Below are 24,717 nucleotides of genomic sequence, written 5' to 3' on the forward strand. Positions count from 1 at the left end.
GTCTCCTGCAGTTCCAACATCTCTATTATACATATAAAAGCATCTTTGTGTGGGTCCTACTACCAGCATTCTCCTTTGTGTGAAGCTAAAAAGACAACTAGGGACTGGCAATCCTCCAACATCAACCTGTGGAATTAGAGATGTCTCACTTCCCAATGGCTCACTTATAAGGTGGACGCAGAGTCCAAGCTACAAGGGACCTTTCATTTTTTCTAATTTAATTTCTAACTGTGCAAAAGTTAGAACTATGCAAAAGTAGAACTGCCTATACAAAGTAATGGGTTCCTTCTTATTACATATGTTTCAGGCAAAGATGGAGGACCACATTTTGGGATTCTTTTTAGATTAAGAATGGGACTAGATGACCTTTTAGATCCCATCCAACTCTAAGATTCTTTCTTGTCCTTCTTACCTCAATTTCTCCCCCTTCCTTCTTCTTCCCCCACCATACAGTGGCTTTCCCTGGGTCATGGTGTCATTTGGAAGAAACCTGGATTTATCTAAGTATTTTATTGGTTCTATATAAGTACAGTTAAAAGGTTTGGGAAATGGGCCTATCCTGAATGCATTGACAAAATCTCCTTCCCTGGATACATGCTGTTTTATGCAATAAGCCACATCCCATTCTCCTTCAGTCTCAGATGCCGCTCCAACATCCTGCCTCAGTTGTTGTTTGTTGTAATTTATATAGCTCTATATATTCCTAGTCTGAGTCCAAGCTCCACTGTCTTGGTAACCATTTTACTGCTCTGTATAGTTCATTCGTGGTTCATCTTGGGGTTCATTTTCTGACTATCTTATTTTAGGTTCCACTCATGCTGCATTCTTGTGATCCTTCTTATGGCTATCTCCATTAACATGCTCCTTGGAGGCAGTTAGTATAACTCATGTGTTAAATTTCTAAGACAAAGGACCATAATTCTCTTCCTTGTCCCATCTCTCCACATGTCTTAAAAATAACAGATATTAAAATAATACACTCTGAATATGAAACTTGCCAGGTAAAGTATACGTTCCCTTGAGGGGCCCCCTTTCTACAACCCAGAGCCTAGACTAATTTTTTGTTCAGGTCTTTTCTAATTTCAGCTTTTGGCCAGTTTTTGAGCCTTATCCATTATAACAGGCATGACACATCCTTTTCCTTACTGTAGTAGGTGTTGACTATTCATTCACCTTCAAATATTTGAAGGGCTGCTATGTGAAGGAGGAATTGGAAGAGGGATTATTCTATGTGGTCACAGTGGGTAGAACTAGGAGCATTAGCTCAAAGTTTAAATTTAAAGTTAGGTTTATATAAGGACACACTTCCTAACAATTAAAGCTACCTGAAAGTGGCATAGATTGTCATTGGAGGTAGGGGGCTTTCCTTCATTGAAGGTCTTTAGACAAAGGTTGGGTGGTTTCTCATCAGATTTGTTATAGAGGGAATTCTTTGTATGGGTTCCATATGATGACCATTGGGGTTCCTCTGACTCTGAAATTCTATGAAGATTCTGTGCAGAACAGATGCTGAAGTCATGGTTAGTGAGGCAAAAACCAGGCTCTGATGAGCTGTTGAAAGGAAGCCCTATAACTGAATTTATTCTTTTGTGCCAAACGTGCTCATTCTTCTCATTGGTCTTCAGGGATAGGAATGATCAAAGATTCTTACAGTTGATTTTTTCAGCATTGTTACTGAACCGTAGATCCCAAGGCTAGAAATAAAGAATGTGAGTGATGCCTATCATGCATTTTCTTTATTTTCCAAGCAATAACAACCTTCCTCCTGTGGTTTTCCTATGGTAAGGGAACAGTTTAATATCCACTTTCATGTTTCTTCTGACAAGCAGGAGCAGGTTGAATGAGAAACAGAATACCCAGGTTGGGATTTAATTTGTGAAATTTCAGTAAGTGGGTCTTTGTAATGTGTTGAACATGTAAAAGGAAATCTCTTATCAAAAGCCATTTAAGAAAGTCTTACTAAAAGAGCGAGACAAAAATAAATAAATAAATACAAGAACGAGACAGCCTATGTGCAGTTTGATGCAGCAGGATGCAGGCTCCACAAATAACATTGTTATGTTTGGTCTTCTGCAGCCTGTGTACCACTGGTGTGGTACGGTTACACATCAACAATTGGCTGGAAGTGAGCTTCTGCCTGCCTCATAAAATCCATTATGTCGCAACAAATTTTATACCTCCGGAAGCCATCGAAAGAAGTCTGAAAGCTATCCGGTAACTACATCTTGTTCTCCAAGGGGCTTGTGCTCCCACTTCTCTCCAGTAATTCCTAGATCATTGTTGTCCTTTCTGGATTGCTCTGTGCTCTCTACTCCAAATGTTTTGCAGATTACATTACTTCTGAAAGCGGTTGGACCCATAGGCCAGGTGCTTTTACTCCCCTGCTTCCTACCGAAATCGGCAGTGGGGTTCTGCCATTTGTCATAGTCAAAATATGACAGGCTTTTATTTTAGAAGAGGCAGTGCCCAGGAATGGCTGAAATGCCCATCCCTTTGCTCCATCCCTGCTGCACCCAGGGTGGGTTTAGATCTTTTTCTGTGATCTCAGCCCTAGGCCTAGTGACCATTTGTTTTACCTCATGAATGCCAGATTTCAGGGGAGTGAGCTGCAGCCCAGGGCTAAGCTGAGTAGTTCATTTTTAACTCTTTGCAAGTCTGACTTAGTTATCATGGGGCTGCCTTCTCAAGGCCTTTCTTGTTTCTGATTGACTTCTTCACCAAATTTACAAATTTCCATCAAAGAAATAGGTGATAAAAGCTTAATCAGTGTGGTACCTTGAAAAGGGTGCGTGCCCTGTTGTCAAGAGTTCTGCTCCTCATTCTTCCCATTTGGATGGCCACGGGCAAGTCACCAACCCTCTAGGCCACTTCACCTATAAAATGGATGTAATAATTCTTGTGAGAAAAGTTCTTTGTCAACAGTGAAGTATGGGAATGTGCATTATCTCTCTCTTTCCTTTAAAAAGTTTCCTTACTCCTAAAAACTTCTTCAATCTAGGTTTTAGTTTTGTTTTGTTTTTGTTTTTCTCACACACAAAGCTTTCCTTTTGGAGAGCTTGCATTTCAAAAGTTTTCAAAGCACTGTCCTCATAACATACAGTTATTATCTCCATTTTACAGAATGCAAGCCCAGGCCTTTAGATTTTAAGTCTAGTACCTCTCCCCAAACTGTATGGGAAGAACTGTATTCCCCAGTAATATTTCTAACTGATTTAAGAAGCACCCATCACATTTCTTATCTCCTCTTTGCTATTTTTCCTGACACAGGATCTGATTTAATTTCCCCTGCTTGTTCCCTTAAGTTATTTAATACCTCTTGGCATTTGCAGTTTGGACCTAGCATTGTACACTAGGGCACAGGTGTCAAACACAGACCTGTGAGCTGATGCAGCCCACAGTACTCCCAAGGACAGCCCAAACCACATTAAAATATAATTGGGAAATCTTTAATAAAATAAGTAAAAATACAGTAAAACATAGATAATGTGACATTTTAAAACTAAGTCACTATGCAGCCCACAGGAATCCTTATGTACAGATTATTGGCTCTGTTTCTATTTGAGTTTGACACACTAGGCCACAGGCAGTGAAGCTGCCAAGTCCAGATTTGCTTCCCAAGGCCCCCTTGAGTCCTCTTGCAGTCCCCTGTATAGTCTGTGCAGGCTGTGTGCTGAAGCAGACCCTGGCCCATGGCTCCTCATTGCTTTGAGTGTTCTTGGAATGATTTCAGTTACCATGTGGGTTTCTCCTGTGGCAGGCCTTACCATGCCTTACTGCTACTCAATGATGAGAAGTCTCTACTGAATGAACTCCCCTTAGACTGTTCCCCTGCCCTTGTGAGAGTGATTAAGACTACCTCTGCTGTAAAGAATCTGCAGCAGCTCGCTCAGGATGCCGATCTGGCACTGCTACAGGTATGTGTGAGAGATTATATTCATTGAATGACCGAGATTGGTGGAAACTACTAGATCATGATGGGTGGGAGTAGGAAGATGGCAAGGAAGAAGGGAAAGGGATTTAAAATACAGTAGGGATCAGGGGGAAGGAGGACCATATCTCATACCACAAAGATAATTACTGTATAGCCCACCTGTGGAGAAATGGGAACAGCTGTTCATAGTGAAAGTCAAAAGTCAAAAGCATTAGGATGGATGGGAATTGGGAAATGGATGTTTCTTCCAGGGTGACCCCTTAACTTTTCCTGTACCTTTTAGCAAGATCTTCTCTATTCTGGGACTTAATATGAAATCTAAAAAATACTTCATAACCTTCACATTGGTATCAAATGATTTGGAACAGAATTCCAGCTCAGCCAGAGATACCTAACACTTAAGCAATTGGTATAGTTTGGCAACTAGTTACCAGTTTCTTAGATGTTCTCTGTAATAGCTATACTTACCTTCTTGGCATGTATATATATTCATGGGGTAGCTAGATGGCTCAATGGATATAGTGCCAGGCCTGGAGTCAGAAAGACTCATTTTCCTGAGTTCAAATTCAGCCTTACACATTTACCACGTGACCCTGGGTAAGTCACTTAATCCCTTTTGCCTCAGTTTCTTAATCTGTAAAATGAGCTGGAGAAGGAAATAGCAAACCACTTCAGTATCTTTACCAAGAAAACTCCAAATGGGGTCACAAAGAGTCAGACATGACTGAAAAAGAACTGAACAACAATATATATGTTCATAGATTTAGTAAAATAAGATAGAACACTGAAAGCTAAGCATTGGACCATTCAGATGGCACCTGAATTAGATGTTTTTTCTTGCATGTTCATTGTCCCTTGGAAACTACTTATCATTTTTTTCTGGGAGAATGTAAAAGGTGAAGATTAGAATAAAATTATTTGGTAGTAGATTAGGAAAGAGATTTGTAGACTAGGAAACCCTGCTGAATTGTTCCCCTGCCTTTGTGAGAGTGATTAAGACCACCTTTGTTGTGAAGAATCTGTAGCTGCTCACTCGGAATTACTGAAGGTCTGTATGAGAGAGGCAGTATTCACTGAAAAGGTGCCATTAGTTACTTTTAAAACTTCACAGTGTCTCATGGCAACTGGGAGATGAGAAATGCTGGACTCTTCTCCTAGGAACATTTTATTACAGTCCTTTTGACCAATTTTTAAAGTTAAAGATGCTTCTACCATTTGCCTTTGAGATGACTCCTCTGAAAAGTTCTGTTAGCAGATTTTTCCAAAGTTTTCTTTGGCTGCTGTCTCCTGCTTCTGCTTGCATTAGTCAGATGCTGTTGGACCACCCTGAGCAATCTTTTTCCCAGCTGGGCTTTTACATATATGAGACAGATGCACTTCTTCTTTTTTTTTTTTTTTTTCCTGGATGGTTCTCATACTATCCTTGCATGTCAAGGCTGGAAGGGATCTTTGAGATCACTAGTCCAACTCCTTTTTATCATTAAAGAAAGCAAAGCCCAGAGAGGGGAAATGAATTGCCCAACATCATGCAGCTAGTTAGTAGTAGAGCTGGGACAACATCATAAGTTTCCACACTTTTGAGTTTCATGTTGTTTACAGTATTAACACACTGCCTTCCATCTCCCAGGCAGCTAGATGGTCGCAGTGTTTGGACTTGGAGTCAGGAAGACCTATCCCACTTCAGATACTTAATAGCTGTGTAACCCTGAGCAACTCATTTAACCTCATTTTGCCTCAGTTTCCTCAACTATAAAATGAGGATAACAGCACCTACCTTTCAGGGTTGTGAGAATCAAATAACATTTATAAAATGCCTAGAACAGTGCCTGGCACATAATAGGTGCTATATAAATGCCTATTTCCTCAGTTTCCTCATCTGAAAAATGGGAATAATAATCATATCGACCTCCCAGGATTATTATAAGGATTAAATATTTGTAAGGCTTTACAAACTTTAAAGCACTATATAAATGCTAGCTATTATTTTACTGCATTCTTCTGATCTTATCTTATCAGTGAGCCTTTCATCCTAATCTGTTACTATCTTTGGCCCTTGATGCTAATGACAACTACCTTGCTGGTATCTATCAAACTTGTAGAGTTAACAGTTCTACTCTTCTGTAATGAATCTTTTATTTGCTGTAGGTGGGGCCACATTGTAAACAGTTGTGTTTTTGACAAACCTGACATAAATAAAATCCTCTCTTCTACTTATGTTAACGATGTTTCATCTTCCTTTTCAGATTGGTCTTTAGTGGCTGTGGCTCCTGACACTTAGTTTCATTTCTGTATTTGATAGCCTTTTGGTCAAACAGTTAGCGCTCACTAACGGAACTTAAGCATTCTAGGAAATTCCTGTTTAAAGACTTGCTGCAGTGATTCTATTTGTAATATCACTAGGCACTCCCAAAGAACCTGTTGGGTTTTTTTTAATGTTTTCTATTAGCCCTTTAAAAAGTAGGGTAACATGTTTGGTGCTCTGGAAACATCAGATCATTTAGGAAATTTTATGACCTTTCATAACTGTTGATTAGGACCCTAAGAAAGGCTAGAAGGGTCAAGGCAATATCCTCCTGTGTGGTCACCTGAGGCAGGAAGTAGCACCTGTGCTAGCAATAACCCAGTGCTTCCCAGTGGTCAGTTTGACCATGCTCATGTCATACATGTTGGCAAAAGTGACTTTATGTATTTAACCACTTCCTGGAGGGGAAATGGAGAGTGGTTTGGTTTTAGGGAGCTAACTGATGGTATGGCATTGTAGGAGGAGGGAGAATTTTGTTTCTGAAGCGGCATGATATGGTGGAAAGAGTGTTGGACTTGAGGGCAGTAGAGGTCTGGAGCCAGCCCCTGCTTCTGGCCCATGTGAGGTGTAACCATGGCCATGTCATATAAACTCTCAGCCTCAGTTTCCTCATCTGAGGAATGAGGATAATACCTGTAATGTCTAATTCACACGGCTGTTGTGAGAATGTAATGAAATCATATATGTATATCATTTTGTGTGTTATAATGTGATCATGGGGACATCAGTGTCTCTGAGCCTTCATTTCTTCTTCTGTAAAATGGGGTATAATAAACCTTGGAAATGCTCTAGAAATGTAAGTCATTTGCCAGGCTAGATGAGGTAATGCTGTCCTGGGCTTGGAAGTTGGCAGTCAGATTATATTTAAGGCATTTCATTCCACCTCCTGGTACTTTCAAGTTAAAAACACAAAAAAGAACTTGCTTTCAGGTGAATGTGAGGAAGGAAAGAGAATGTCTTTGAAAGTTTGGGTCCTACAGGGAAGGGGTACTGTAATTGTCAAATGGCAATTTAAAATTTAAAGTAATTATTGATGTATTTTGCTTTTATATTAATTTAAAATTTTTTTTCACTCAGATTTTTATTTTTTTTTTAATATTTATCATTTTGTTTAGTCAGAATCAAAGAATCTCAGAATTGGAATAGAGTTCAGAGGTTATCAAGTCCAGTGCATACCTGAATCAGGAATCCCCTCTGTCACATCCCCAAATATTTATCTTGCCTTCACTGAATGCTTCCAGTGATGGGGAACTCACTTTCTAGAGAGGCAACCCATTCCATTTCTGGATAGGTCTAATTATTAGGAAGTTATTCCTTATGATGAGCCCAAATCTGCCTCCCTGTAACTTCCCATCATTAGTCATGATTCTGCTCCGTGGAGCTAATAAGAATCAGGTTAATTCTTTATCATATGATAGTCCTCCTGAATCTGAAATCTAGTTTTCTGTCATCTCCATCTTTTCATTCTCACTCCTGAGCACCTCCCACATTGTAAGAGCCATTCTTTCCAGAATTAGTAAGTTGGGCTTAGATATGGCCCAGGTGTAGGACTACCTAAAGTAAATAGAGGTTACATAGAAGATTAAGGCAGCAGACTGATTAATGATATCACCATAATCATCATCCCTCACATGTGTCCAAAGCCCTATAGTCTGCCTTTCACAAAAACTGAATAAGGCAAAGCGGGACAATGGTAGCTATTATCCCCATGGATCAGAAGTTAGGTGACTTGTTCAGGGTTACACAGCTATTAAGTTTAGAAACCAGCTCTAGAACCTAGGAGAGTCAAAAGATTAAGAGTCTTCCCCCTGTGCAATGTGGGTGCTGCCTTACCTCTAAAAATAGAGCTGTCTCGATAGCTGTAGAAATATAAAATTCACTTAAAAACAGGCAAGTAGGAGGTGGGGTGTGAAGAAGAACTTGTAGAATCTATGTGGCAGTAAGGGTAAGGGAAACCTGGGCTGTTGAAAGCCACAGAAAATCCCTTAGTTTAATTGGAGGCAAAAATGATAACCACCTGCTCTCTTTTCCCTCTACTATACAGACAGTAGAACTGACATGTTTGCATTTTCCCTTCTTCTTTCTAACAGTCATTGATAAAGGTGTTCATTCTTTTAAAGAGACAAGGAAATCGCCACTCCTGTTTATTTAACAGTTAGTCACTCCATCTATCCATTCATTTATTCATTTATCTATCAAAAATTGATTAGGTGTCCTCTATATGCAGGACACTATGCTAGGATTTGGGTTAATTACAAAGATGTATACAACAACATGACCCCTGCCCTCATGGCACTTAATCTATTAGGGAATTAGGATATATCCAGGTCACTACAGTACAAGGTATAATGTGATAAAGTCCATGAGATGGGTTCAAATGAAGTGTTATAGAAATTCAGAGGATCTCTTGTGGTTGGGGTCATGAAGGCTTTGTTGAGAAGATGACATTTGAACTGAGCAGGATTTTGATAGGTAGAGAGAGGATGGAAGGACATTGTAGAGGGGATGGGGGTAGGAGGGAAAGTAACGAAAGTGAAGAGTAGAGAAAGCATAAGGGATTGTGAATACTGCAGTTTGCCTGGAACATAAAATTTATTTAGGAATTAGAGATGATGCAGGAAAGGTAGGGTGGGGCAAGGTTATGGAAAGTTGTGTGTGTTAGGAATGTCAACTTTATCCCATATGCAGGGGAGAGCCATTGAAGGATTTTGAGTAACAGAGAGGCATAACAAGAATTGTCTCTAAAAAGATGAATTTAACCATATTTGAAAGATGGACTGAGCCTGAGTATTTGTGAGAATGGTGGTACCATTGTGAAGAAATAGAGAATTTGGAAAGAACTTGTTTGATCAAGAGGATGAGTTGTTGCGAAGACAGGTGAGACTAAATGAAGGTCTCCTTGTAAGAAACAAATGTACCTCCTACCACTTCTCTCTACCCTTCCTGCCCCCAACCTCCACCCCTGTCCCGCATGTGCGTTTGTGTATGGACCATTACCACTAGAGGGCAGTCACTGACTTCTCTCAGCTGAAATCTCTCAGAAAAGTGTGTTCTGTTGCTTCCTTGGAGTTAGTGGAGGCCAGAGAGCTTTTTCACTTTATTTGTGGGCTCACAGAGATTAAGGAAATTATATGAATCTTTATGGTGAAGGAGGAAACCAAAATCTGGTCACCAAGAACATTAGAATTTATGAAATGCCTCCTCGGGATAGACTTATGACCCGTCCAGTACAGTGTAATGTCTAGTCTCTGGGCCATCCAGGGACAATTTAGTCAGGAGTTCTTCACCTTTTTGTGTGCTGTGGACCCCTTTGGCAGCCTGGTCAAGCCTGTGGACCCTTTCCTCAGAATTACTTTTTCAAATGCATAAAATAAAATATATAGGATTACAAAGAAAACCAAAGGCTATTGAAAATAAAGATGTAATTTTTTTTCCATCTAAGTTCATAGACCACCTGAATTCTATTCATGGACCCCAGATTAAGAATATCTGGTTTAAGGTCTGTATCCCAAAGAGATCATAAAAAAGGGGAAAGGATCTACCTGTACAAAAAATATTTATAGCAGTTCTTTTTCTGCTGGCAAAGAATTGGAAATTGAGAGGATGCCCATAAATTGGTAAATGGCTGAACAAAATGTAGTATGTGAATGTAATACTTTTGTCCTGTAAAAAATGATGAGCAGGTGAATTTCAGAAAAACCTGAACTTAACATGAACTGATGCTGAGTGAAGTGAGCAGAACCAGGAGAACGTTGTACACAGTAACAGCAACATTATGCTATGATCAGCTTTGATCAATTTAGCTTTTCTCAGCAATACAATGATCTAACACAATTGCTGAAGACCCATGATGGAAAATGCTATCTATATCCAGAAAAAGAACTGTAGAGTCTGAATGCAGATCAAAGTATACTATTTTCTTTTTTTTTCTTTCTTGTTTTTCCCTTTTGTTCTGATTCTTCTTTCTCAACATGACTAATGTGGAAATATGTTTAATACGATTATACATGTCTAGCCTATATAAGATTGCATGCCATCTTGGGGAAGGGGGAGAAAATTTGGAACTCAAAATCTTATAAAAGTGAATGTTGAAAACTAAAAATAAAAAAAAAGGAATATCCAATTTATGTAGTTAAAGATATGACCCCAGCTTACCTAGATTCCCTTAACAACCTATTATTGATCTGTTGTCCATGGGCTTAATTAATTATTTCCAGCTTTCATTGTCCTGGAGTGCAAAAACCATGTCTTATTCATCTTTGTTTCTCCCAAATCACTTAGACACATCTCTGGACATAACAGGTACAAAATATGTATTTATTAAATGAATTGAATTACAGTACAGCATTGTACTAGTCTCATGGTAAATGCTCAGATAATTGTTGATTGGCTTAGGAAGTCATTTATCTTTCAATGGGACTATGTATCTATATATGTTTGTGTGTGTATATGCTTGAGTATATGGGGATGTTGTGTGTGTATCTGAATATGTTTATCTGTGTTTGTGGTATGTGTATGGGGGATTACATGTGTGTGTGGAAGGGTTATATGGGAATAGTGTATAGATACAGGAGGGGTGGTTACCTGGTAGTGTGGGGGGGGAGTGGGTGATTGTATGGGGGATGGGATGTTTGTAAGGCATTTGTGAGTAGGGGAACAATGGAGGGTTTGGGGAAGGGGGACATGTATGATAGGTTTGGGGTACAATTGGAAGATAATATGTTGGGGGGGGGTCCCTGGGCATCTCTGTGGATGTGGTTGTAGCTGTGACATATCCATAATGTCTGGCTATAAGCATAAATAAGGTAATTAAGGAAGTAAAAAGAAAGAAAAAGACAAAATCACTCATCAAACAATCCTTCAGTTTTTCAAATTTTCTGTTTGACTGCGTCTGGTTGTGTATGTGTTGGGACTCTGATTATGAATGGCAGCTTGATATAAGTTGTTAGTGCTGGAACCTACTCTCTAGTTAAGGGGCCCTGACCCTCCATCTTCCTAAAGACAACTCTAAGTCCTAGGAATCCCCAGTGTTTATGGTTAGTTTTTCCCTTTGATCTGTACCGCTGCTTCACTAAAGGTTTCCTTACCTTGGTGCTACTGTTTGTTTTTCTGCAGTGTCCTTTTTTAATACCACCATTGCCAATAAATAAAATATTGATTGCCACCATGGTTGTCTGGAAGTCTAAGCCCTCAAAAATGGCTTCTTCACCCGAGGGCCTATGTCCTGAACTGACCTCTGGTGCTTTTGTTTCTTGTGAATTAAGGCATTCATCTACTTCCCCGACTCTGATAGGGAATATACAACTTTGAAAACTTTATAGAACAAGCGCATCTAAAAGGAGAAGAACTTTGAAAGATTCAGACAGTCACTTCCCTCATTTGGGATTTTGTGGAGTTAGGTTCTATGCTAAGTGTCCAGGTTGGCTGCCTTCAACATTTGTCGCAGTATCTTCCTTAAAGCTTTTCCATGAGTGATTTTAAGACATACAGGCTACACTCTCAACCCTACCCTTTTTTCAGTTGTTAAGATCCAAGTGGTGTAGTCTAGGATGTTCAGATGGTGCACTCAGTAGTCATCAATGTATCCAAACCAAGGTTAAAACCTGCTGCTAGTGAGAAACTTGCCTTGGGGTTTAACACCATTATCTTCATTATTTTTTATTAAGAAAGAGTGATGATTAATGAATTGCTAGATTACTAAATGATGGTAATTGCATATGTGTGTATGTGTGTGTGTAGAGAGAGAGAGATAATGGGAGGGGAATGAAGAAATGGAGGGGGAATGGGCAAGAAAGAGGAATTGAGAGCATGAGCGCAAGCTTGACCAGCACTTTGCACTTTCCTCAACAGAAGTCCTTTGAATCTTCCTAATGGCATAGTGGTTTAACTGTGCCAGCAGAGCACGTGCTTTGGCAGATCCCACCAAACTGAGCAAAGGCTCATCAGTGGACTGTCATCTGAGAGACCCAGCTTAGTTAAGTTTGGAGGGGCTTATTTTCAAGTGGTTTGTCACCAAGTGATGAATTTTTCTGCCACAGCAACTCACTAAGACCATCTGTTAAAGGCATGAAAGGCTCTGGTCTTCATCACTGAAAGGAGTTGCCTATATCAATGAGATCTTGGCTCACTGGAAATATTGAAAAAGACAGCCAGCACCTTTTAGTTCCCTTTTAAATATACTTAACCTGTTTATGGAGACATTTCAGAGAGTATAAATTGAAATATGATAGCCTACAGGCATGCAAATGCAAGACTAAGAAGAGAATAGATATAAGTTAAGAAAAACTTGGTTAGGCTTCAGGGTTGTGAAGTAAATTAGAGTCCCTCCCTATCTTTTTGTCTATTTAAAGTAAGGATCTTTCTCCCATAAAAATAAGAAGTACACTTCCTAGCCCTGACTCCCCCTTATAAATTTGGACATGCCCAGAATTGCAACTATAAAAGGGCTTTCCCACAGGAAAGTGATCTCTGGTGGCTTGGGCTTTCTTTAATTTGCTCATTCTAATTCCCTTCAGTGGGGCTTCTTTTGGGATAAATAAGTGCCACAGGAGAGTAAAACTGCATAAACAACCTCCTTTGCTTTCAGTAGATGGAAGACTGAGTCCCTAATCTTTTCTTTTTGGGCAGCATAAGAAGGATACTTGAGTGGAAGGTACAGGGAGATAGATTTCAACTTACTGTAAAGAGGAATTCCCTAAAAATGAGATCCATTCAATAACAGAACAGTGTTTCCTTATTTAAAAAAAAAAGTGATTTCTTCCTTCCTGGAGGTATTTAAACTGAGGCCAAATGACCACTCACCTATTAGGTGGTGGCAGGAGCACTAGTCTTGAAATGAGAATATCTGAGGTAAAATCCCAGCTCTGCCCTTACTGGTGACCCTGAGCAAGTCAGTTTACATTTTTGAACCTTAGTTTCTTCTTATGTAAAATGGAGATATTTATACTACCTACCTTATAGGGAAAAGATCAAATGAGCTAAAATGAGCCTTTTTTGTTCTGTTTTAATTTTTAATATTTATTTATTTATTTTTAGTTTTCAACATTCACTTCCATAAGATTTTGAGTTCTAAATTTTCTTCCCCTCTCCCCTCCCCCAGATGGCATGCAATCTGATATAGGCTATACATATATGTTCATATTAAACATATTTTCACATTAGTCCTGTTGTAAATGGGAGAAACCAGAAGAAAGAAGAAATCAAAAAAAAAAGAGAGCAAATAGTATGCTTGTCTATATTCAGACTCCATAGTTTTTTTTCTTGAATGTAGATAGCATTTTCCATGAGTCTTTTGTAGTTGTCTTAGATCCTTACGTTGCTGAGAAGAGCTAAGTCTATCAAAGTTAGTCATTACACAATGTAGCTGTTACTGCATACAGTGTTCTCCTGGTGGTTCTCACTTCACTCAGCATCAGTTCATGTAAGTCCTTGCAAGTTTTTCTGAAGCCCACCTGCTCATCATTTCTTATGGAACAATAGTGTTCCATCACATTTATATACCACAGCTTGTTCAGCCATTCCTCAATTAATGGGCATCCCTTCAACTTCCAATTCTTGGCCACCACAAAAAGAGCTGCTATAAATATAAAATGAGCTTTTTGTAACCATGAAGTGCTATGTCAGTGGGCATTATGGAGCTGCTACCATGTGGTGGCAACCCATTCCCTGGGTGGGAGGTTTGTCTGAGTAGTCTCTCAAATGACTATCATATAAAACCTTGGCACCATTTGCCGGTTTTTCTAGGACAAGGATTTCTAATCCTACTGTCTCCTCAATCCTGGGCTGTCTTCAGTTATCTTGAGGACTGTCATGGATTTCTCAAAAAAAAAAAATCCTCTTAAAACAAAAATAATTTAAATTAACAGATTTTTTTTTAATTAAACACATGTCCTATGGTATTTCAAACTAACAACTGTGGTGTGGTAAAACTCCCTAAATGCTTGCATGTGCTTGTGTGTTCTGCTAAACCTACTCTGTCCTGAGTAGAGTTATAGTGTTAATTCAGATGAGGCTTGACATTGTCTTTGTATGGAGCCTGAATCCCCATGAAGGACCGCATGTCTCATGACTCCCACCACTGTGGTATAGCCTCGGTGACAAATGGTCTGTCATAAGGAAGCCAGCCCTTTCCCTTAAAAGAGGCCAGGATAGCAGGGACCTCTGATTGAAAAAATATGACCCTCTTTAAAAATAGGAGTGTGTTGAACTACACAGGAAATGATAATACAAAACAGCAGATTTCAAGTTCATCTGTTTAAGGCACAAATCCAGGGCTCCAAGTTAGGGGGAGGTACTGTCTGTCTGCACAATTTCTGCCCACTGGGACCTGGTAGGAAGTTGGAAATGTAAAAATTGGTACAAAATAGGAAACAAGCCTTGAAAACATGTTATTTCTTTTGAAACTCTGATTCATTCTTACGTGCCCCATGTTGTCTCTGAATGGGGGGGAGGGGGCTCTTCAGAGACTTGTGATAATCCCCCTGAGAGGAAGTAGAGAGGATCGCCTGTTCTCCTGGACTTCTAGCAAACACCTCTCACCTAGAGTGAGACCTAGATTGCAGTTTGCTTTACATTTTTCCTGTTTCCCTTGCCTCTTGTGTCTCTATAGGTTTTCCAGCTTGCTGCCCACTTGGTATACTGGGGCAAGGCCATCATCATCTACCCACTGTGTGAGAACAACGTCTACATGCTGTCTCCCAATGCCAGTGTGTGCCTGTGAGTAGGAGGTGGCTGTATGACAGCTACCAAAGATTGAGTCATACCATGGGGGAAATTCTTTGGCCAAAAGCAAAGGCACTGGCAACCTCACCACCTTTAGAAAAAACATGGTCAGAAAAAGCAGTGAGGAACTTGGGTCCTTCTTACCTGCTTCCTTTCTGTAGGGTTCAGTTGTTGTTTAGTCATTTTTCAGTGGCGTCCAACTCTTTCTGACCCCATCTGGGGTTTTCTTGGCAAAAATGCTGGAGTGGTTTGCCATTTCCTTCTCTAACTCATTTTATAGATGAGGAAACTGAGGCAAATGGGGTTAAGTGACTTGCCCAGGATCACACATCTAGTATCTGAGGCCAGATTTGAACTCAGGAAGATGGCTTCAGGCCTGTTGCTCTATCCACTGTGCCACCTTGCTGCCCCGTACCGTAGGAAGTGAAGAGTAAATCCTTGTGTGGTCCAGCCTTCTGACATCAGACAGTGGCCGTGGCCTTAAGGTCAGCTTTTGTAACTAGGATTGTACTCCTAATATTGTCTTGGGCTTAGTCTCCAAGTTCCTGGAACTGACAGAGTGCCACCTGTTTGCTTCTGGAACATAGGTCAGAGTGTGGGTAGTGTGTTTGTGATATCAAATTGAATGAAGGAGGTAAGAGTGAAGGTGGGGAGAATAAGCATTTTAGTAAGCAGCTTCTGTCTTACCAGACACTTTACAAAAATCTGATTTGATCCACACAGCAATCCTCGGAGGTGGGTGCTATTGATATTATCCCCATTTTACAGCTGAAGGAATTGAGGCTCAGATTGGCTAATTGATTTCCCCAGGATCACACAGGCCCAGGGCTCTACCCACTGCACCGATGATCATCTCTGTAGTCAGGTCATTTCTTCTAAGTCTGTGGTTAGTGAGGTTGACTCATGGAATAAGTCATAAACCTCTTCATTTCCCAGTTCAGCTCAACAAGTGACATTAAATCCCTATTCTGTAAAAGGCATTGTGCTAGACAGTGAGGATACAAAGACAAAAAATGAATGGATCCCTTCTCCCAAGGAGCTAGCATTCCACTTGGGGGACATAGCATGTATATTTGTAGACTTGTAGTTGGTCTCCCTGCCACAGTTGTAGTCTATCCTCCACTCACCTGTCTAAATGATCTTCCTAAAGTGCAAGTCTGACCATGTTTCCCCCCCCCCCACTCCCCCCACCCATTGAACTCCAGCGGCTCCCTATCATCTCCAGCATCAAATATAAAATCCTCATTGAAAGCCTTCTATAACCTGCCCTCCAACATCACCTGTTTTTTACACCTTATACCACTCCCATATGATTCAGTAACACTGACCTTGTTGCTGTTCCTTGAACAAGATATTACAGCTCCCAGTTCCAGGCATTTTCATTGGCTCTGCCCCATGCCTGGAATGTTCTTCCCTTCTCATCCCTGCCTTCTGTTTTGCTGATTTCCTTCAAGTACCAGCTAAAATTCCACCTTATACAGGAAACCTTTCCTGATCCTCCATAATTTTAGTGCCTTTCCTCTGAGCTTACCTGCAAGTTTATCCAGTTTATAGCTTGCTTGTGCATGGTTATTTTCATATTTTCCTCCATTAGATTGTGAGCTCCTTGAGAGCAAGAACTGTCTTTTGCCTTTCTTTGTATGCCTGGAACATAACACAGTGTCTAGCACATAGTAGGTACTTAATAAATGTTTATTGACTGATTGACTGACACAGATAAGTAAGTACAAAGCATATATAAAATAACGCAAAGTCTTTGCACCAGGAACAGAACTTTGTAAACAGAACTTGTAAAAGAGGAGGGAGGAAAAAAATCAGAATATGAAGAACAAAATAATAGCAGCAATAAGGTTTTTGGAACCTCGTAGCTTATCAGGGTTGGGATTAACCGTTTGCCCTGGACGAATAGGAGAGTGCAGATGTCATCAGGTCTGACTTGGAAAAAAGGTATGGGGTGGAGACATTTCTGGTTCTTATTTAGAAGACTTCTGATTGTGTTTCTGGTATAAATAGCTAAAAAAAAAATATTTGGCCAGACTTTAGTAGTTATATAAAAGCCAATGTCCTAGCCTTCCCTTCTTCAGTACTTACTGAGGACATCCGTACTAGGAACATGTTCCACCCCTCTTCTGTCACCTTATTTTCTTCTACTCTTGTTCATCCCTAAATGACCTGCATCTTTTCCAAGATCCTAGTTAATCTAAACACTCTTCACATGTACTTCCCTTACCAAGAAACTTTCTTTAAATATACTATTCTAAGGCTGAATTTAGAAATACATTTGCATGTAAGCATACACCACACGAACAAACATACACAGTGGGAAAACTCAAAGCAAATACCAGGATAATTCAAGTCAATAAACAATCACATAAATTATTAAGAACCCATTTTATTCAATTATTTTGTGCATTTCAAATAAAGGTGTTTGGTTTGAAAAAGGAAAGAAAGAGGAGAGAGACACCTAAGCTGTGTCTTGAAGGAGGCTAAGTGTGACAGGCAGCCAAGATGAGGGAATGCATTGAAAACGTGGGGAGCCATCTGTGTGAAGGCATGGAAGGGTGTAGGGAGTGTCCAGTAGGGCAGTTTGATAGAAGAGAGAGTCTATGAAAGGGAATAAAAAAATAAGAATGGGAGCAAGATTGTGGAGGGTATTAAATACTAGGCTTTATATTTTATCCTGAAGGCTGTTGGAAGGTATTGAAGATTTTTGATTGGTGGGGGAGGAGTGTTTTAGGAATATCAGTTTGGCAACATTATGGCAGATAGATTGGCAAGAGGAAAGACTGGAAGGAAGGAGGCTGTTACATTAATTTACATAAGAGGTGTTGAGGACCTAACCTAGGGTAAAGGCTATGTGAGTAGAGAGAAGGTAATGAATGTGAAAGATTATGTGAATGTAGAAATGCCCAAACTTTACTACTAATTGGATATAGAAGGTGAGAGGAAGAGTAAAAAGTCAAGGGCAACTCAAAGGTTGACTGGAAGAAAAGATGGTGGTGCCTTTAACAGAAATGGGGAAATGTGGAGGAGGGATAGGTTTAGCAGGACATGTGAGTTCTGCCTCATTATGTTTAAATATTGAATTTTCAATGCCTATGGGTTGGGTATCTGGGTGGAGAATAGGCAATTTTTTATCTAGATCTGTGATTTCATCTGTGTGTGGAACTTCCTTTACTAAAGTAGAATAGCAACTCTTCTGTACCTTTCAGTCTGAAAGGTAGCCTGAGGCAGGAGGAAGTTAAGTGACTTGCCCATCACCCCACAGCTGGAATGGGTTTAATAATGACTTATTCAATATCATACAACAAATTAGTGGTAAAGCTGGGGTTAGAACTAGCATCTCTTGCCTTCTAGTGTTCTTTTTGCTTCATGAGCTGTTTTGCTGGATGCATTCTACTCAAGGCCTCAAGAATAGCTGCTCCCTTAGTGGTCCACCTAGCTAATAGGGAAATGATGCTAGGCAACTGCAGGCTCCTTCCAATAGCTGTGTGACCTTGGGCAAGCCCCTTCCCTTCTCAGAGCCTCAGTTTCCCTATCTGTTTCATAGGAAGAAAAACACCACCTTTTCCTTACCTACCAGGAGTGCTCTGAGTAAGAAAGCAAGTAATAGATATATGAAAGTGCTTTGGGAGTACAAAAGAAGCTTGGAAAATGGGGGTATTGCTTTTAGCTAATACTACCTTAAAAAAAATCCCATTCCAGTCCTTAAGAAAGGCTGTAGGAAGGCTTTGTTTGTTTGTCTCTTTGTTTTTCATCTCAGTAGACCTAAAAAGATGACTCTTGAGATTTTTTTGTTCACCTGCACAACCATTCACTCTCATCCCATTATTCCAAGTACTACTTTCAACAGCCAAACCAGGTTGTTGATTCCAAATTGATCTGATTATATCTTCAAAGAATCTACAGCCGTATACTGAGAATGCCAACCTTCGTGTACCAATAATGTGAAAAAGGGTATGAATTCAAAGGCGATAATGCTGTGAGCTACTGGAGTTGGCAGGAAAGAAGGAGGACTCATAATTCTAGTGTGCTGCCCAACTTCAGTTCATTAAAATCACTAACATTTCCTTTTTGATGAGAGTAGACTAGGGTATGATAATAGATGATATTTATATGGCACTTCTAAGTATACTCTTGGCTCTCTTGTACATCATGGCATTTGATTCCCATAACCTTGTGAGGTAGATGATTCTCATATCTGTTTTACAGGAAAGAGGAACCTGAAGCTCAAAGGAGTTAAGCCATTTGCCTGTGTCTTTTAGCTAGTAAATATCTGGGATTTGAACATAGGTATCTCCTGACTCCCAAAGCCAGTTGCTTCTTCTGTTGCACTGTCTTGCCTCTAACTCAATCACTGAAGCATTTGACAAAATCAATCCTGGCAATACTCATGGAAAAGAGGAAGAAATGAGGGCTAGATAGTAATACATTCATTCATTCAGTGAGTATTAAGTGCCTGCTATGTGCCAGATGCTGTGTTAGGCTCTTAAGGAAAAGCAAAAATGAAATAGACCTTTACCTCAAAGAGTTTACATTCTATTGGAGAGACAATATACTTAGGAAATTAAATGAAAAATATGTGCAAAGTAATTTCTGGAAAGAGGATATTAGCAACTTGGGGGTTGGGGGAGGTAGGAAAGAATCAAGATGGGCTTTCTGTGGGAGGTACCTTTTGAACTAAGCTTGGAAAGTAGCAGTGACTTCCCAGCAAGGAGCGGAGTGGGGGCAGCCTTTGAAATGCATGGAATGGAATGCTGGAAAACAGCATGGAGGCTAGGTTGGTTGGGGCATAGAGTGCATGAAGAGTAACATGCAATAATTCTGGAAAGGTAGGTGGGAACCAAAAGCTTTAAAAGTCAAAAAATGTGTATTTTATCCTAGAGGCAAGACAGCCACTGAAGCTTCTTGAGCATCTGAGTGACTTGGTCTGACTTGTGCTTTAGGAATCTCAATTTGTGGACAAAGAACTGTGGTGTAGAGGATAGAGAGCTGTCCTTGGTCAGGATGACTTGGGTTCACATCCTGCTTCTGACACATACTCGATCTGAACCACCCCCCCACACACACCTAAGTCACTTAACTTCTCAGTGGCCCTAGCAACTTGCTAAGACTATAAGTTGCAAATCAGGTTTTGACTTGCTTTGGTAGAAGGAGTTTTCTCACCAGGAACTGTCTATATCAGTGAAACCACAGGTTTGGTTAAAAAATCCAAAACTAAACAAAAATGGGATGTAAATCTGACAGGAGTATGGAGTGTGTATTACCAAGGAGAGAGATTAAAGATGGGAGACTTGTTAAGCATCTACTGCAGCAGTACAGATAAGAAATGAAAAACCTGAACTTGACTTGAGCTAAGATGGTGGCTGTATTAGTGGAAAGAAAGAAGCAGATGTGGGATACATTGTGGCAGTAAACTTCACAAGATATAGCCAGAGATGAGGACTGAGGGAGAGGGAAGGGTTGAGGATGAGTTGAAGGTTAAAATTATTTGAATAGACCCAAAGACTGCTGATAAATATGTCAGTGATACATTTATAAATATATCAATGCTTACATGGAGAAAAGTCTTTAGTGTGGTAGTGATGCTAATTAAATTATTTATTAAGCAATTAAAGTGTGCAGGGTGTTAAAGTGGATAGAGTGTAGGCCCTGGAGTCAAGAGAATCAGAGTTCAAATCTGGCTTCAAACATTTACTAGCTGTGTGATCCTGGGCAAATCACTTAACCCTCTTTGCCTCAATTTCCTCATCTGTAAAATGAGCTGGAGAAAGAAACGGCAAACCACTCCAGTATCTTTGCCAGAAAAACCCCAGATGGGGTCATGAAGAGTCAGACACCACTGGAACGACTCAACAAAACGGGTAAAGCACTGTGCTAAGACAGAAGAGTTAGACAGTGCCTGCTCTCAAGGAGCTCACATTCTAACGGAGGAGACAACGTATATAGAAAGTATTGGCCACAAGTCAGCTGGGAAAGTCCCACGGTCCTTAGGGTATCTCAGCAAAGCAGATGGTAACTCCTCTTCTTTAATGTCAGGTTCCACTGATAAAATCCTATCAGTTTCTATTGTTGAACCATTTGATAGTGTCAAGTACTTTGGTGACAAGAATTTTCTTTTCTGGGTCTTCAGTAAGTGTTGCTGTAACACTTGCAGGAGCAGTTGCCAGGTTGCATCTCCACTGGGGTTGTTTCCTAGGATGATGGGCTGAGGACAATGGGCTGGAAGCATTATTATTCCAAAAGCTCTTGGGTTCAGGATCTTGGGCTATCTCAGTCTAGGTCTGAGGAGAGATATGGTGGTCAAGATCGTGGTGGTAGTTTGATTTGCCTGACATAGATTGCCTCTTGTCTCTCCCTTAGGGTGCCTTGCTGCTTCAGCTAGACTAGCTTACCTACCCTGTATGTGGCTGGCCCCTTCTCCACAGGAGTTGCATCCCTAGGTGATGGCTGTGAGGACTGTGCTGGAAGCAGAACTGGTGGCCTTGGGAGCAATGGGGGTCCTGCCACGTCTAGGGCTCCTGTACTAATTGGTGACATTTAGTCAGTAATTGTTGCTGGCGGTGATGAGGTGGCCTCTTTTACACAATGATATCTCTCCTCAATGATGGCTGTGGGAAGCAAGTCTGGTGGTTTTAAGGACACAGCCATTCCCAAGGCTGTTGCATTCAAGATCCTGGGCTATCTCCATCAGGGTTTGAGGATAGTAGTAAAGGTGGTATAAGTGTTTTGACTTCCTTGGCACATACTATTTCCTGTCTCTCCCTCAGGGTGCTTTGCTGCTTCAACTAGGCCGGCTTACCCAGCTTTCCTTGGGCATGAAGACATAAAGAACTCATATCAAATTTGAGAATGACATGAATCTGGGAAAAATGTGTTGATGCAATCAAGTTCTGAAAAGAACAATAGACCAAATCTAATAATATGAAATTTAGAAAGAATAAACATAGTATGAGCTTTGAGTTTAAACAAACTATCCAACTGCATATATGCGGATGGGAGAGATGTAGCCAGATGCATTCATAAGAAGACTATGGACTTTTTTAGTAAGCTATAAACTTGTGAATTAGCAGCTAAAAAAGCTAGTGTGATTTTAGGCCACATCAATAGAATTCTAGTGTCCATCATGAAACAGTTAATAGTTTAATTGTAATCTTCCCTCATCAGACCACATCTTAAATATTGTGTACAATACTGAACACTAAATTTTAGGAGGATATTAATAACTTAGAGTGTGTGGAGAGCTTGAAGGTAAATGGAATGGAAACTATGCCATATGAGGATGGGCTGAAGGAATGGTGGATATTTATTCTGGAGAAGAAAAACTTAGGAGGGGATATTATCGCTGTCTTCACATAGTCTTAAGAGCTTTCATGTAAGACAGAGATTAGACTTGTTCTGCTTGGGCTTTGAAGGCAAAACTGCAACCAACTAAAGAAGATCATAGTGAGACAGATTTTCACTCCATCCAAGAGTGGAATAGGCTGTCTGGGGAGAATCAGAGGTGGGTGGTAGAAGTTCCCTCTCATTGAAGGGCTTCAAATGGACATTGGACATATGCTGGACTGCTTTAACTACTTAGGTATAAAGTGAACTAAATGACCTCTAGCTCTCTTCCAAGTCTCAGTTTTATGGTTATGTGATCCCATTTGGCTATGGGGAATCTTATGCACAGGACAGAAGTTTCTGAAGCTAAGACACACAAGGAAGGTTCCCAGCAAAATATGGTTAGCTGAAGGGGCAGAGTATTAGTGAAGGGGGAAGAGGAGAAAAATCAGAGATGTACAGAGTCCACTGTCCCACTCTTAAAGATGCAGAACCCTCCTGTTCTGCAGATCCTTCCATTGTGCTGGCATGTTTGAGTTAGGATAGAATTTGTTTATCTCACTTTACCTTCAGAGAACCTTAATGATAAGATTATTAAAAGCCATAAAGTTTGAATTTTCCTAGCTCCATCCTGAAACTTGCATGTTTTGTTGGGCTCTGACAACCTCCACACCAAGAAAGGATTCTCCTTCATGCATAGCCCCTACCCAGGACTTCTAATCTTTAAAGAGAGCAGCTTGGAATGCCCTTGACCGGAAAACACAGTAGGAGAAGTAAATGTGCCAAGAACACAAGGCTAATAATCACTTTAGACTACATTAACAGGAAGAAGCACAATATCCAGAACAAAGAAGATTCTAATCCAGACCTGCACAACTTGGCAGTAGGTAGGGGCCAAAATTAAAATAGGCTAAACTTCTTCGGGCCACAGATAGGTTAGACTGGAGATAGATTGACAATGCTTGGTTGCCATTGGTCATGTTACAACCACCTGAACTCCTTTGGTGGGCCGCAAGCGACCCTCAGGCCATATGTTATGCAGTCCTGTTCTCATCCCACTGTATTCTGCCTCTGTCAGACATCTGGAGTATTATTGTGTCCATTTCTGGCGGAGAGACATGATTGTTTCTTATTCTTGTTTGCAACAGATATTCTCCACTGGCTGATCAGTTTTCTCGGCAGTTTCCTGCTCACGATTTGCCATCTGTTCTTGCCAAATTCTCATTGCCAGTTTCTTTATCAGAATTCAAGAATCCTCTTGCTCCACCAGTGCAGGAGGTAAGTTGTTGAGCATCACTGGGTCCGCCTGGGGGCAGGGGTTAAACAAGGTAACCTCTAAAAACCCCTACCCACCCAATTATTCTTTATGTAACTCCCCTATTCCCAGTGTTTCAAGTGGGCATGACTTTACATGTTATCCATATCGTTAGAGTTGTGTGACAGAAAATGGATTCGTTTTAGCTCTTTGTTCTCCACTTCCCAGGCAAGGCCAGCCCATGTCATTAGCATTCTAAAAATCCCCCAGAGGATGGCTGTCTCCTAGTGTGGGTTTTCCAAGTGAGGTTACTTGTTTTAGTTAGAGAGTGGGACAAGTTGGTTGGCTTCTCTTTTTCCCCTACCAAAGGGGCACTCTTTTAGGCTCAAATGAGATGATTTTCTTATCTGGAAACTTCACCCTGGCAAGATGATATTGACCTTTAACTGGGAGGACAAAGCTTGAGTTCAGCCCCTTACTGGGACCTGGGATGTTTTTCCATTGATATCAGAAGCAAAGAGAGCTTTGTTTTCACTGGGGCCCAAGGTTCTGAATCTTTAGGCTGTGGCTGCTCCATTGAGAGAAGGGGAATTGCTTTTGGCACTGTACATCCTGCCTCTCTCATCAGGGTGCACATAGCCTTTAATAACTGGAATGGAGCCCTAGAGCTCAATTGGGTCTATGAGAGAAAACTGGTGAGAAGAGCCAGTGTGCCAGGTCCAAGAGTAGCCTGTTATATTTTGGCCCCAAGAACTGCCTGCTAGTTAAGTCTTTTCCAGTCTGTGCCCCTGCCCCCATTGTGAGAAACATTTAAACCAAGAGGGGAGCATAGCAGATACTATTTTTATATGAATCACCCTGTGTACCATTAATCATGGCTTCCATAATGGATAAATAAAGGAGCATTTATTAAATACTTACTATGCATCAAGTACTCACTAAGTGCTGGAAAAACAAATACAAAAGGGAGGCAGTCCCTGTCCCAGATGAGGAGACAACACATAGCAGGGAATGGTGGCTGAGTAAGGGGGTTTTGGCCATAGGAATCAGAGGGATGGAGATAGAACCATAAGGCAGTTGATTTGGTGAGTGTTTCCAGAGCAAGAGATGGAAAGTGGGGGGGCATTGTGTGTGAGTGTGTGTGTGTGTGTGTGTGTGTGTGTGTGTGTGTGTGTGTGTGTG

The 24,717-nt window shown here is 40.6% G+C and overlaps 1 protein-coding gene across 3 annotated transcripts in view; it reads left to right on the top strand.

Moving 5' to 3' along the window:
- The window catches only part of LOC114043717 (GATOR complex protein NPRL3), an 80,700-nt gene that overhangs the window by 43,293 nt on the left and 12,690 nt on the right, over positions 1 to 24,717 (top strand). For all 3 annotated transcript variants that reach the window (XM_027862826.1, XM_027862827.1, XM_027862828.1), the window contains 4 exons: positions 2,077 to 2,214; positions 3,758 to 3,914; positions 14,842 to 14,948; positions 23,429 to 23,558. In XM_027862826.1, the coding sequence (XP_027718627.1) occupies positions 2,077 to 2,214; positions 3,758 to 3,914; positions 14,842 to 14,948; positions 23,429 to 23,558 (532 nt within the window). The remainder of the gene's footprint in view (positions 1 to 2,076; positions 2,215 to 3,757; positions 3,915 to 14,841; positions 14,949 to 23,428; positions 23,559 to 24,717) is intronic.

This window comes from Vombatus ursinus, unplaced genomic scaffold, assembly GCF_900497805.2.
Source record: "Vombatus ursinus unplaced genomic scaffold, bare-nosed wombat genome assembly UNPS02014770.1, whole genome shotgun sequence".
NCBI lineage: Eukaryota > Metazoa > Chordata > Mammalia > Diprotodontia > Vombatidae > Vombatus > Vombatus ursinus.